General features: G+C 34.7%; 1 protein-coding gene across 13 annotated transcripts in view; it reads right to left on the reverse strand.

Moving 5' to 3' along the window:
• Kdm4c (lysine demethylase 4C) overlaps window positions 1–12,541 on the reverse strand; it is a 365,075-nt gene that overhangs the window by 263,543 nt on the left and 88,991 nt on the right. For 10 of the 13 annotated variants that reach the window (XM_074051899.1, XM_074051898.1, XM_074051897.1 and 7 more), the window contains one exon: window positions 11,306–11,355. The exons of the other annotated variants lie outside the window; for them this stretch is intronic. In XM_074051899.1, coding sequence (XP_073908000.1) covers window positions 11,306–11,355 — 50 coding nt within the window. The remainder of the gene's footprint in view (window positions 1–11,305; window positions 11,356–12,541) is intronic. 13 annotated transcript variants of the gene reach the window in all.

Raw genomic sequence — 12,541 nt, forward strand, 5'->3', positions numbered from 1 at the left:
TTTCTCTTAATTACTGAGCTATTAGAGTTCTATTCATTAAATTATTACCTATGCCTATATGATCTACTGTAGTCCCTATTTTTTCCTGGACTAATTTCACCACTTCAGATCTTACATAAGATCTTTGATCCACTTTGAATTGATACCAATATAAGGTGAAAGACTGGGATATAGTTTCAGTTTTTAATAAATAGATATTCAGTTTTCACAGCACCATTTACTCTAACATATATTTTGAACTTCTTTGTCAAAAATCAGATGGCTGTAGTTGCATGAATTTGTGTAAGGATCTTCTATTCTATTCATCTTCATGTCTGTTTTTGTTCCAGTACCATGCTGATTTTATTACTATGGTTCTGTAGTATGATTTGAAATCAGGTATTGTGATACCTCTAGCATTGCTCTTTTGATTCAGGATTGCTTTGAGTATTCAAGGTCTTTTGTGCATCCACATGAACTTTAGGATTGATTTTTTTTATCCCTGAAAAATGTCATTAGAATTTTGATAGGTATTGCACTGAACATATATAAGACTGCTTTTGACAATATAGCCATTTTCACAATATTGATTCTGCCAATCTATGAGCATGGGATGTTCTTCCATCTTTTAATGTCTTCATTGATTTCTTTTTTTAGTGATTTATAATTTTCATTATATAGGCCTTTCACCTCCTTCATTAAATTTATTCCTAAGTATTTTAATTTTTTGAAGCTATTGTGAGGTATTGTTTTCCTGGTTTCTATCTCAGACTGTTCATTGTTGGAGTACAGAAATGCTACTGATTTTTGTGTAGTGATTTTGTATCCTGCTACTTTGCTAAACATGTTTATGACATCTAAGAGTTTTTTGATAGGGTTTTTAAGAGTCTTTCAGGTATGAGATCATATCATCTGTAAGCATGTATTTTAATATAGAAGAATCTCCCACATGAGACTCTGAGCTGATGATTCTAGAAGCACTCAATCTGGTGTCTGGCACACAAAAGACGCTCAGTAGTTTCCACCTTTGTTTCTTTCTCATCTATTTCAAACTAACTGCTACCAACTTCTAATATCTATAGTATAATAGGATAATTATGGTTGACAACAACTGATTAAATATTTCATTACTTAGTAGACTGGATTTTGAATGTCTCAAATATAAAGAAATGATATAGGTCCGAGGTGACAAATCTCCCAATTACCCTTATCTGACCACTACACATTATATACATATATTGAAATGTCACACTATAGCCCAAAAATATGTACAACTACTATGTATCAATTAAAAATAACAAATATATTTCTAAAGAACTAATGGCCACTAATTTCCAGAAATAACTTTCTGGCCTACTCCCATCAAATGCTCAGGAATCTGCCTTAGCAAGCTGCACAAGAGGAGGTTTTGAGTGAAGAAGCTGAACATGCTAGGACTCAAGACATGCTTGGCTTTCTCCATCACCACCTTTGGTCCTGCGGTTCTGATTAAGGCAGATTCTCATTAGTCCAAACAAGAGGAAAATAAAAACGAGTGAGCCAGCTACCCTACTCATCCCTTACTCCCTACTCCCTCAGGGTAGGAAGTCTACCTGGCTGAAGCAAATGGAAAAGCAAGATGACACAGAGAGAAGAGAGACACAGAAAAGACAGAGGAGAATCACAGAGGGAAGACAGAGGAACAGAGAAGGAACCAGGAAAATAGGCATAGTGCCTGTGAAGGAAGAAGCAAAGATGTTGTGTAATTCCTCCCAGCGAAGGGGAAACTTCCAGAAAGGTCACTTATCTTACCCTGGACTCATTAACTAACCAAGAACCATTTTAGTCCTGTACAAAAGAAGCACTGCCCCGTAATATTTTGCTAAGTAAATAAGCCTGTAGTGATGCCACGACAAGGTGAGTGAAATCACATTTCATGGGGAGTGAAAACAAAAATAAAACATAAGTAGCCAGGAAAGAGGCAATGGGGTATAAGGAGCCACTTGTAAAAAAGTAGTACCTTCTCCTTAGGTATCTGTACTTACATTTTTTAAAAAGAGAGAGAGGGGGAAAAATATACAAACTGCATATCTACAGAAATCAGGACTACCATACTTCTCTACAATACTCAATAGGAATAAAGGCATGGTTTTTGACTGATGTGATCATTTGATGCAGTCTTCTGCTTATGGTTAATATTCATAATAAAAAGAAATGGCCACAATAGTGTAATGGTCATTTACATACAATAACATGTATGTCTCACATAGAAAGCATGTAAGGCACCCATGGGCACAAATCCAAATTCACAACCCAAGGAAACATCTTACTAACACAATTCAAATGCAGCTATCAAACTTTTCAAATCTGCAACTTTATGCAGCACTAAATGAATTAAGTTTTAAATTAAAATCAATGAAGAAAGAAGAGTCTATTAATTTTCTTTTGATAGGATTTGTAATCAGAACTGAACAATGTAGTGACTGGTCATAAGTTAATTTAAATTGGAAAACTATTGAAGGAAGGTAACTTGTAATATATTAAGAACTTCAGGTTGCTTTAGAAATTGTATTTACAATATTGTATTTGAATTATATTTTACATTATCCTAGAAAACATTATGTTACAAGCATAAATTAGGTATAAACCATGTGTCTTAAAATGAATTTTACCTCAAAATACCTGCAAGGGCTTCATGAATCATACACTCACTCTACAGTTCAAACTTTACGCAAGCTGATAAAATCAGAACACTATTTGGTATTAAAAACTGATACTTATAAACACTCAGAATTGTTCCAGCGATAGAACAGTTAATCTCTTTCATAAATAAATGAAAAAGTATCTTGGGAGTCACTTGAATGGAAAAAAAAATCAGATCTCACAGAAAAAATAACATCTAACTAAAAATTCCACTTTATCAGAGTATTTCAAGTCACCAATTATGGTCAACTCATGTGGGTCAAAATTTCTGCAAGTAAGTTCATTAAATATTACTGTCTGAATCCATTTTGTATATTATATTTACTTTCCTAGTATTATTTTAATTTTAATACCTTATTTAGACAAAATCTCCCTAAAGTTATAATAATTTACTGCTAATACATTCTGTTAGATTTTCCAATTTACCAAGTCATACAAAAAGGATAGTCTATTCTTCAAAATCGTAAGGACCAAGAAGTTCCAATAAAGAATGTTTTGTAGTGATCCCTCAATGTAGCCATGGCAACAAGTCACATGCCTCACGGACTATGGGAAATATGTCAGGTATAGAACACATGGGATAAACCTGGCACATCTTCTGCAGCATCTACTTTTGTCCTATTAAATCACCTGGTAAATCTACATGAGTGTTGGAGTTAATAGGGATTCACTCCCGCATTGTGTATAATCTTTTAGAAATACTTGAAAGGCAGTCTACATTGAGGTACAAACTGTGTTTGGTACTCTGTATAAATCCTAGCCCATACCCTCTTAGAGGTGCTTAACAAGCAAGCTTGAGCATCACCTTTCCTTTCTATGTTCCCCCAACACAAACATTCACATGTATACACACACGTTTTTGCTGGAGTAAAAAAACACAGTAAGTTTTATTCCTAAGTCTTCATATTTTTAATTACTTGAAGCCAGTTTCACCTTTTCTACTTGGTAAAACTCAGAGTTCTGCCTTGCAGACACAGGTTGCAGTCACAACTCAAAGTCTCACAGCTTTGACCAGCTGCATAATCACTCAATACCTCAATTTCCTTATATGCACAAACAAAATATTTTTATTACCTTCCTCACTGAAATCATATGGAAATCTTTGGCATAATCCACACAAAATTAAGCTTTAGTCAAAATATGGAAACGAGCTAGAGGCCAGTGGCTCATGCCTGTAATCCTAGCTACTCAGAAGGCAGAGATTAGGAGGATCATGGTTGGAGGCCAGCCTAGGCAAAATGAAATACCCCACACAGAAAAGGGCTAACAGAGTGGCTCAAATGGTAGAGCAAGTGTGAGGTCCTGAGTTCAAACCCCAGTACTGCAAAAAAAAAAAAAAAAAGAAAAGGAAATAACCCAAATGTCCATTAACTGATTCACAATCAAAATGCAACCATACAACAGAATATCACTGGGCCATAGTAAGTAGGGTGAAGTACTGACATATTCTACAACATAGTCAATACTGTATGCAAAACAAACCAGACATTAAAAGTTGCATGGTATATTATTCCATGTGTATGAAATATCCAGAATAGATTACATACAGACAGAAATCAGAATAGTTCTTAGTTGCCAAGGTAGGGTAGTACAGATACGGAATAGGGAGTGACTACCTAATATGTACAAGGTTTCCTTTGGGTGATGAAAATGTCTTGGAATGAGATAATTCCACTTATATAACATTCTAGACAAGGACAGAAATCAGACTAGTGGCTGCTAGAAACTGGGAGCAGGGATTCAATACAAAGGGACATGAGGAAATGGGACAGTTCCTTCACCTTGATAACGGTAGAGGTTGATGCACTGAATGCATTTGTCAAAACTCACCGAGCTCTATTTTTTAAAGAAATGAATTTTACCTCAGTAAATCTGATCAAAAAATTTCAGAATAGGACTGGCAAACTGGCTCAAGTGGTAGAGGACCTGCCTAGTCCTGAGTTCAAACCCAGTACTGCCACACCAAAATTAAAAAAAAAAAAAACCCAGATCTGATGCTGTTGTTGTTACAGAAATAATGCTTCCTTTGTAATACACTAGCTTTTACTAAGCAAGAAATTATTTTTAATCCCAATCTCATATGACTCATACAAACACATGCTGTTGCTTTAAGCCACAAAAATCTTTACTTGGGAAAAGATTTAAGAATCAAAATTTAGTGACATTTTATTTGGGTATATAAACACCAAAGAAGTTGACAATAGTTATTAACCACTTTAAAAAAGGGAAGAAGAGAGAAAGGAAGGAGAAAGGAAGCAAGGAGAAATCAAATGATGTATAGCTCTATTTCCACATTAGCAAATCTTTAAGATAATTTCATTTGAATATAACTGAATTTTATCTAAGTATGCTTTGATAGCATTTTAATAATGCTTCTGCAACATTTATATGACTGATGAAGTTTACAAAACACAGCTACATGCCAAGAACACACAATCAAGAAAGGACAGGGCTGAGGAAACACAATAGCCACATGTGAAAAATGAAATTACACCCAACCTCTTACCTGAAAATGGATCAAATACCTAAGTGTAAGAAATGAAACTGCAAAAGTACAAGAAGGAAATACAGGGAAATCACTTCAAGACAACTGTATAGGGGTGGGAGTGTGGCTCAACTGATAGAGCATCTGCCTGGCAAGAGCCAGGGCCAGAGTTCAAACCCTAGTCCCACCAAATAAAAAGAGATTTTTTTAAGACAATGGTATAGGCCCAAAGGCAAAGGAAACAGGCAAAAATATAGACAAATGAGCTTGAGATTAATATCAAACTAAGAATCTTTTGTACAGTAAAGGAAACACAACAACACAGTGAAGAGACAGCCTACAGAATGAGAGAAAACATGTCCCAAATATTCGTCTGACAGAATTTTCTTTTCTATTACATTATTGTACTGGGGGCACATTGTGACATTTATAAATGTTATTACAACACATCATAAGTTAATTCACCCCCCTCCATCATTCTCCTTTAATATCCAGAATATAGAGAGAATTCAAACAACTCAACAGAAAAAAAAATCTGAATAAACATTTCTTAACAGTAGACATATGGATGCATATCAAGCCACAATAAGACATCATCTCATCTCAGTTAGAATGACTTGCCAAAAAGACAAAAACTGGCAAAAAGACAAATTCTGGCAAGAATGAAAAAAAAAAAAAAACTTCCTTATACCTTGTCCGTGAGAATGTAAATTTGCACAAACATTATGGAAAACAATATGGAAGTTCTCAAAATACTAAAAATAGAACTATCATAAAATCCAGAGACCCCACTATTTGGCACATATCTAAAGGAAATTAATTCATTATATCAAAGGGATACTTATACTTCCATGTTTACTTTAGCAATCTTCAGAATAAGACATGGAATCAAAAGAGGTATCTATTAATGAAAGAATAAAAAAATATGATATATATATATATAATGGAATATTACACAGCCATGGATGTTAATACTGTCATTTTTTGTTAACACAGATGGAACTGGAGGACATCATTTTACATGAAATAAGCCAGGAACAGAAAGACAAATATCCCATATTCTCACTCACTTGTGAAAGTTAAAAAAGCTGATCTCATAGAATAGAGGTCAGTAGACAGTAGGAAGTGTAGGGATGAGGGAGAGAAGGAACATGGAGAGGTTAGATAACAGTACCAAAATAATGCTAGATAGGAAGAATATGTCTAATGTCCTATAGCACAATAACATAACTATAGTATGTAAAAATTCATGATATATTTCAAAAAGTTAAGAGTTCAAATTTCCCAACACATGAAATGACCAATGTTGGAGAAGCAAATGGTAATTACTCTGATGTGATCATTGCTAATTGTACACATATATCCAGTTATCAAACTGTACCCTGAATATGTAAAAATAACGTCAATTGAAAGAAAACAAGGAAAAATATAGCTACCATACAATGATAAAGAAAGAACACAAAAATGGGATATAGAGAAATTGCTTCTATGGGAAATGCTTTCAGATATAGATGTATTTTACTTGTACATGAAATTTTTGGCAAGGTTTATTTATGAACCAGGGAGCTACCTTACCTGGGAAAAAGCCTGTCAGCTTTTGCCCACATCCTTATGTGAGAGGATGACTTCAGAGGCTCATGCTGTATCTGGCCTCTCTGGCTTCCCTCAATAAGTGCAGTGCTTGGTTATCCAGGCCTGTATAAGGAAAATAATCTCTGCCCAGCTTCACTCTGCACCAAGTGTCCCCAGCACCCACCACAACTCTACTGGTAGAGTTTACAAGACCAGGGCCAGAAAGGAGGCCCTCACTGATCTCAGGATGGAGAAGGACAGTGCTTCTCCTAAGCACCAGCCTTGCTTTTCTCTCCTGACAGAGTACCTTGTGTGATGGGCAAGGTTTTTCCCACTTCAAGTTGTTTGGCAGAAAACTCAGAGTTAACATTTCCACCCAACATAACAGATATGTGGGTCACTCTCATACGTTTTTTCAATTCATCCCAGAGACCACTTTGCTTCACATCTCACTTTTCCCTCCTTGACAAGTCACATGGAAAACATCTACACCCATCACCCAGGACACCCCAGAACAACTTCATTGAGATCAAACAGGTCAGAGTTAAGCTAACCAGAATTTTTCTGGCTTAACAACTCTGCTCTAATCCCACCCCAGAATCACAGAAATCTTTGTTTTCCTCCATAATTCCTCACTGATAGCTGGCATTCTCTTCCTGAATTCTTTCTCCTCACTCTCTATTACCACTTCTCAGAATTATTAGGAATGTGGCTTGAGAGAAAAATATCCAAATACAATAAAATGCATACAGTGATATCACTGACATCAAGTTATGAAGAAATTAAGTTTAGCAATTGTTTTACTATTCTTAATGTGACCCAATTGATTAGTAGTTGCAAATAGACCTACCCCGAGAGAAACACTCATTTGTCTCCATGCCCAAGGCATGAGTTAGGCATGAAGGCACAGGATCTATCACTGGACTTCTTCACATCTTATGGCTTATGGGCTCTTTATGATTGGGGGTATTTTATTTATAAGCCTTTCAAAACCAAGGATTTTAATATAATGTTTTCAAACCATCGACTAAATAAATGCTTAAGGGAATAATATTTACCATTCTAAGAGCTAATAAAAGTACATTTTAATAAATCCAAGAGAAAAGTTGAAAACAGGTCAGTTTCTCTTGACAGCAATAGTATATAATCTCTTTTGGACCAAACCTTTTTAGGGTACTTAATATTAGTGTGCCAGAAATCTGCACGCATGCCCAATTTAGGATATTATTTCAGGGAGCCCAGAATGCCTACTGCACCCCATCCACAGATGTCTATTTCCCTGTAAATCAGGCTAAGACTCTCTGCTTCACAAGCTTCAAATCAAGATCCTCGGCCATTTTAAATTATAAAAATGAACTAAATTAATCCTTCATAATAATGATCTTCTACTCCCTCTTACTGAATATTGCTTTCTTAAATAAGATGATAGCTGAACACAGTAGTACATGTCTATAGTCCCAGCTACTCAAGAGGCTGAGTCAAGAGATTCACTTAAGCATAGGGGATCAAGGCCAGCCTGAGCAATACGGAAAGTTAAGTAATTAGTCAACTGATTGACTGATTAATAGAAAATGAAAAATCCACTGAAAAAATAATTTTTAAGAAATAAGGTTAAAAAAAACCCTAAAATATATAAGTAAATGTAAGAATCAAGTCACTTCTATACTTTTGTTTGATAAAAGATTCCAGCTAGTCATTCACACTTCCAAACTGGGCTGTATAACATCCTCAATCACATCTTGTTCTCAGTAACCAAAATTTTCACCGAAGTAAGTCATTTACAATTTTTTTAAGTAATCATATCTTACAATAAGAGACAAGTGGAACACACTCCTTCACAAAAGTTTCTAGATGCTCCCTATTTACTTTAATCTTTATTTTGGTTAACTTAAAATAACAAACAGCAAAGACATTGTCTTATTTCTAAAACATGAGATTTAGACATTTTAAACTCTTAAAATCTTCCAAACTGTCATTCGTGATTTAATATTATACCTCTATTCTCCTCCATATTTGTAATCCAATTGTATCAAACAAAATATGAGAAAGAATACAATTGCATTATAGGTAAACATAACAAGTATAAAAATTTCAACAATTCACCTCAGATTTTTTTATTGCATTTATGTATAGATAATATTGAAAAAAAACTGTATGAATGAGAAAGCGGCTGAAGGGCAAAATCAAACTCCTGGCTTTATTAGATACAAGCCTAATATCTTTCAGATAAAATATTTGGAGGTGCCACAGTCAATCAAGATTTCAATAGAAACTAAAGATGAAAGCATTCATGCGTAAAAGGCAAGTGTGATAATTATGATGTGCAGACAAGATAATGGAAAATACCTGAGCCTGCTTTTCATTTTATGTATCTAGTGCTACCTTGACCTAGACATTCTACAATGCTCCATCACATTTACTGCATTATTTTATCATTTGAATTCTTTAACAGAATTCAGTTAATTCGGCTGGCATCTGGTCAGTGGATACAAATCCTCCACTGTCTGGCAGGATTTTTCTCCTGCTTCATTTCTCAAAATAATGCAGCAAAACAGTTTTAGTTTAAAGTGCCTGTTCATTCTTAAAGTTTATTAACCTCTTACTGATTAAAAAATTGGTGCTCATTTTCCTGGAATGTCATTATCAGACAGGTTACCTCAAAGCATTACTAGGCAATTTATATGACAAATGATAGTGGGTAACTCAACACTGCAAAGTTTACACTAGCTTCATTTTAAAAGTGGTGAGGTTAGTAGAAAATGATAGAACAGTCACTACAGAGAATAGGATAGTTCAGTATATAGTTTTAGCATAAAGTTCACAGCCTATGAATTTAAAGATTATGGTATTCATCTTCTAAGCTCTGCTCCAATCCATTACCCAGAACCAGGACTCGTGAACCTTCTATTCATGAGCATACTCTCTAAAAAATTTCAAAATATTACAATTACGTTGCTATTAATACTATAATACATTACATTTCAAAATCACTGGAGCTTTATAGTTACTACCCTGCCAAAATTATAATAATGCTTCCTACAAATGTGATAATATAACTGTTCCTTCTAATATTCTCCTACAATTTGGGGGAAAGTAACTTTTAGATAACAATAATAATGTCTGTTCTAGCTGAACGCCAGTGCCTTACACCTAGCTACTGGGGAAGCTGAGATCTGGAAAATCATGGTTCAAGAACAGCCCAGGCAAATAATTCATAAGATCCCATCTCCCAATATAGCCATAGCAAAAATGAACTGGAGGTGTGGCTCGAGCAGTAGAGTGAGGTGAAGGCCTGAGTTCAAACCCCAATTCCACCAAAGAAAAAAAAAAATCTGTTTGAAACTGCTGAGTCTAATGGAGTTTCTCAGTGCTCCCATGTCATTATTAAATGAAAGTATATATAATATGTAGAAAATCCCTAATAGAAGGCAAACCTAACATATCAATGAAATTTAGATTAGTGTTGGAGCAGACAGGGCACTGCTCACTCAGGGTGCAATACAGGATAAACACGGAATATCCTGTTTCTTGGTTTTCACTTAAATAGATTTCTACTTTCCCATACAAATAAGTCACTACTAGCCTACATCTTCTTTGGGTAGAGGGGGAGGCTATAAAAACAAGATGAGAATGAAAAAGCCTGATCTTCCTCCACATGTGTAATCAGGTGAAGGCAAGGATATTTGGAGTACCTTTAAGAGAGGAAGAAAAAAAAAGAGGGTGGCTGTTTTTGCTGGTACTCTATACACATATAAGCAGACACACAGTGAAACCAGAAAGAAAACCATATTCTTATGGCCTTTATGAAGATAAAGAATATCATAAATAATAAAAAAAATCCAATTGCAATAAAGTTTAATTTTGCCAGTTCAAGAAGATTTGTCCTCATGTATATCCAGCTGTCTAGGGATACTGACCTTCCCAGGCCCAGTGAGCCACAAACAAACTGAGTGTCAGAGGTAAGAGAACATAACCCTTGGGGAAAAGATGCAGCAACATATAAAATAGTCATAAAATATCTGCACCTAATACTCAGCAATACTTAAGTTTGCAAGGATGTAACTTGAAAGAAGGGAAAATATTAGTGCCATATTAGCCTTCAATACATTATTTTGAAGAGAAAAAAAACTGGAAATAGCCAAATAGATTAAGTGAAATTATCTGATGAAATACTAAGCAGTCAATTAAAATAACCACGAACATTATTCAACAGAAAAAAATATTCACAAATTAATGTGAAAAAAATATTCAATTAAGCCAGGCGCCAGTGGCTCATGCCTATAACCCTAGCTACTCAGGAGGCAGAGATCAGCAGGATCATAGGTCGTGGTTTAGCCAGCCAGGCAAATAGTTCACAAGACCCTATCTCAAAAAACCCATGAAAAAAAAGTGCTGGTGGAGTGGCTCAAGGTGTAGGCCCTAAGTTCAAGCCCCAGTACTGCCAAAAAGAAGAAAAAATTCAATTAGAGAAACATTTAAAATCTAGGAGCACAAAAAAAAAAATAAAATCACAGTGACATTCGACACTGAAAACATATCTCAAAAACACTGAACCTATCACAGTAAGAAATGGAAAGCAAGTTTTACCTTGGGCTAATCTTTCAAGTCGTTTTCCATGTTCCGGGGGTATAGCATACCTAAAATGTTAAACATAAATAAAAACACTTAAGTTTGTGATTTTTCAATAAGTTTCCCAAGGATATCTATTCCTAAATAATGTCATGTAAGAAAATTCAACAGCAAACTCCACTTAGATAAAAATGAACAGAGATTAGGAAACCAGTCACAAAGTCTTATCCCTTAGCTCCTGACTGGAAGAAAACAAAACTTAATTACTTGATTTGTTTTTTGGTTTTTTGGCAGCACGGGGGTTTGAACTCAGGGCCTCACACTTGCTAGGCAGGCGCTCTACCACTTGAGCCGATCCATCAGCCCAAAAAATTACTTACTTGAATGTCCCAGCTTACCGTCTCCACAAAGGGCCAAGGCCAATAAATCCTCACATGAGACTAGACATTCCCAACACTCACAGCATTCCAGCTCACTAGCACTATTTTGAGATATATAGTTTGTGTTTGGAAGTTGACTACTTTGGGCTTTGATTTTCAAAAAAACTTTTGAACTTATAAAATATTTTTATTGATGAACAAGATAAAACATGAAATTATTAAGACATTTAAATTTCCCCCCAAAAAATTTTCTAAAACCACAGTAATTTTCAACCAAATTTTAAACAAAAAGCTACAAAGCATCTTTTATTTATTTTCTGATGTGACTTTTTAAATCTTAAGTATAGTAATATTTCACCCTTGCAGAAAAGAAATACTCATTTCAAGTTCTTGATGTTTTCAAAAATGAAGTATGTGAAATTATTGTAGAGCTACTAACAAATTTTAAATAACTAATCTCACAATATTCTATATAAACCTAAATTTTAAAGGCATTTTAATGAGGAAATTTACAGCAGAATAAATGTTTAAATAATCATTTAATTTTTTAAGTAAAAATGATACACTGTGTTGGAAGACCTACATTTTCTATGTTTAGTAGCTCAACATATTAACTACAAGTTCCTTTTACTGATACAACTTATCTAAATATACTGAACACCACACTTGGTTGCATTTAACACACTGATAACGTAAGCAAAATTTAATTGGATTCAATGTAACTAGGCAACTCACTAAAAGAAAATTCAATCATATATCCTGTTCCTTAAGGCACTGCTAACGAAATTATTCCAACTGAATTGGGAAGATAAAATTTTAGCATAACTAAATGACAATAACCTAATGCATATTTAAGATTGCTTCTTCCCAGTTT

This window comes from Castor canadensis, chromosome 13, assembly GCF_047511655.1.
Source record: "Castor canadensis chromosome 13, mCasCan1.hap1v2, whole genome shotgun sequence".
Lineage (NCBI taxonomy): Eukaryota > Metazoa > Chordata > Mammalia > Rodentia > Castoridae > Castor > Castor canadensis.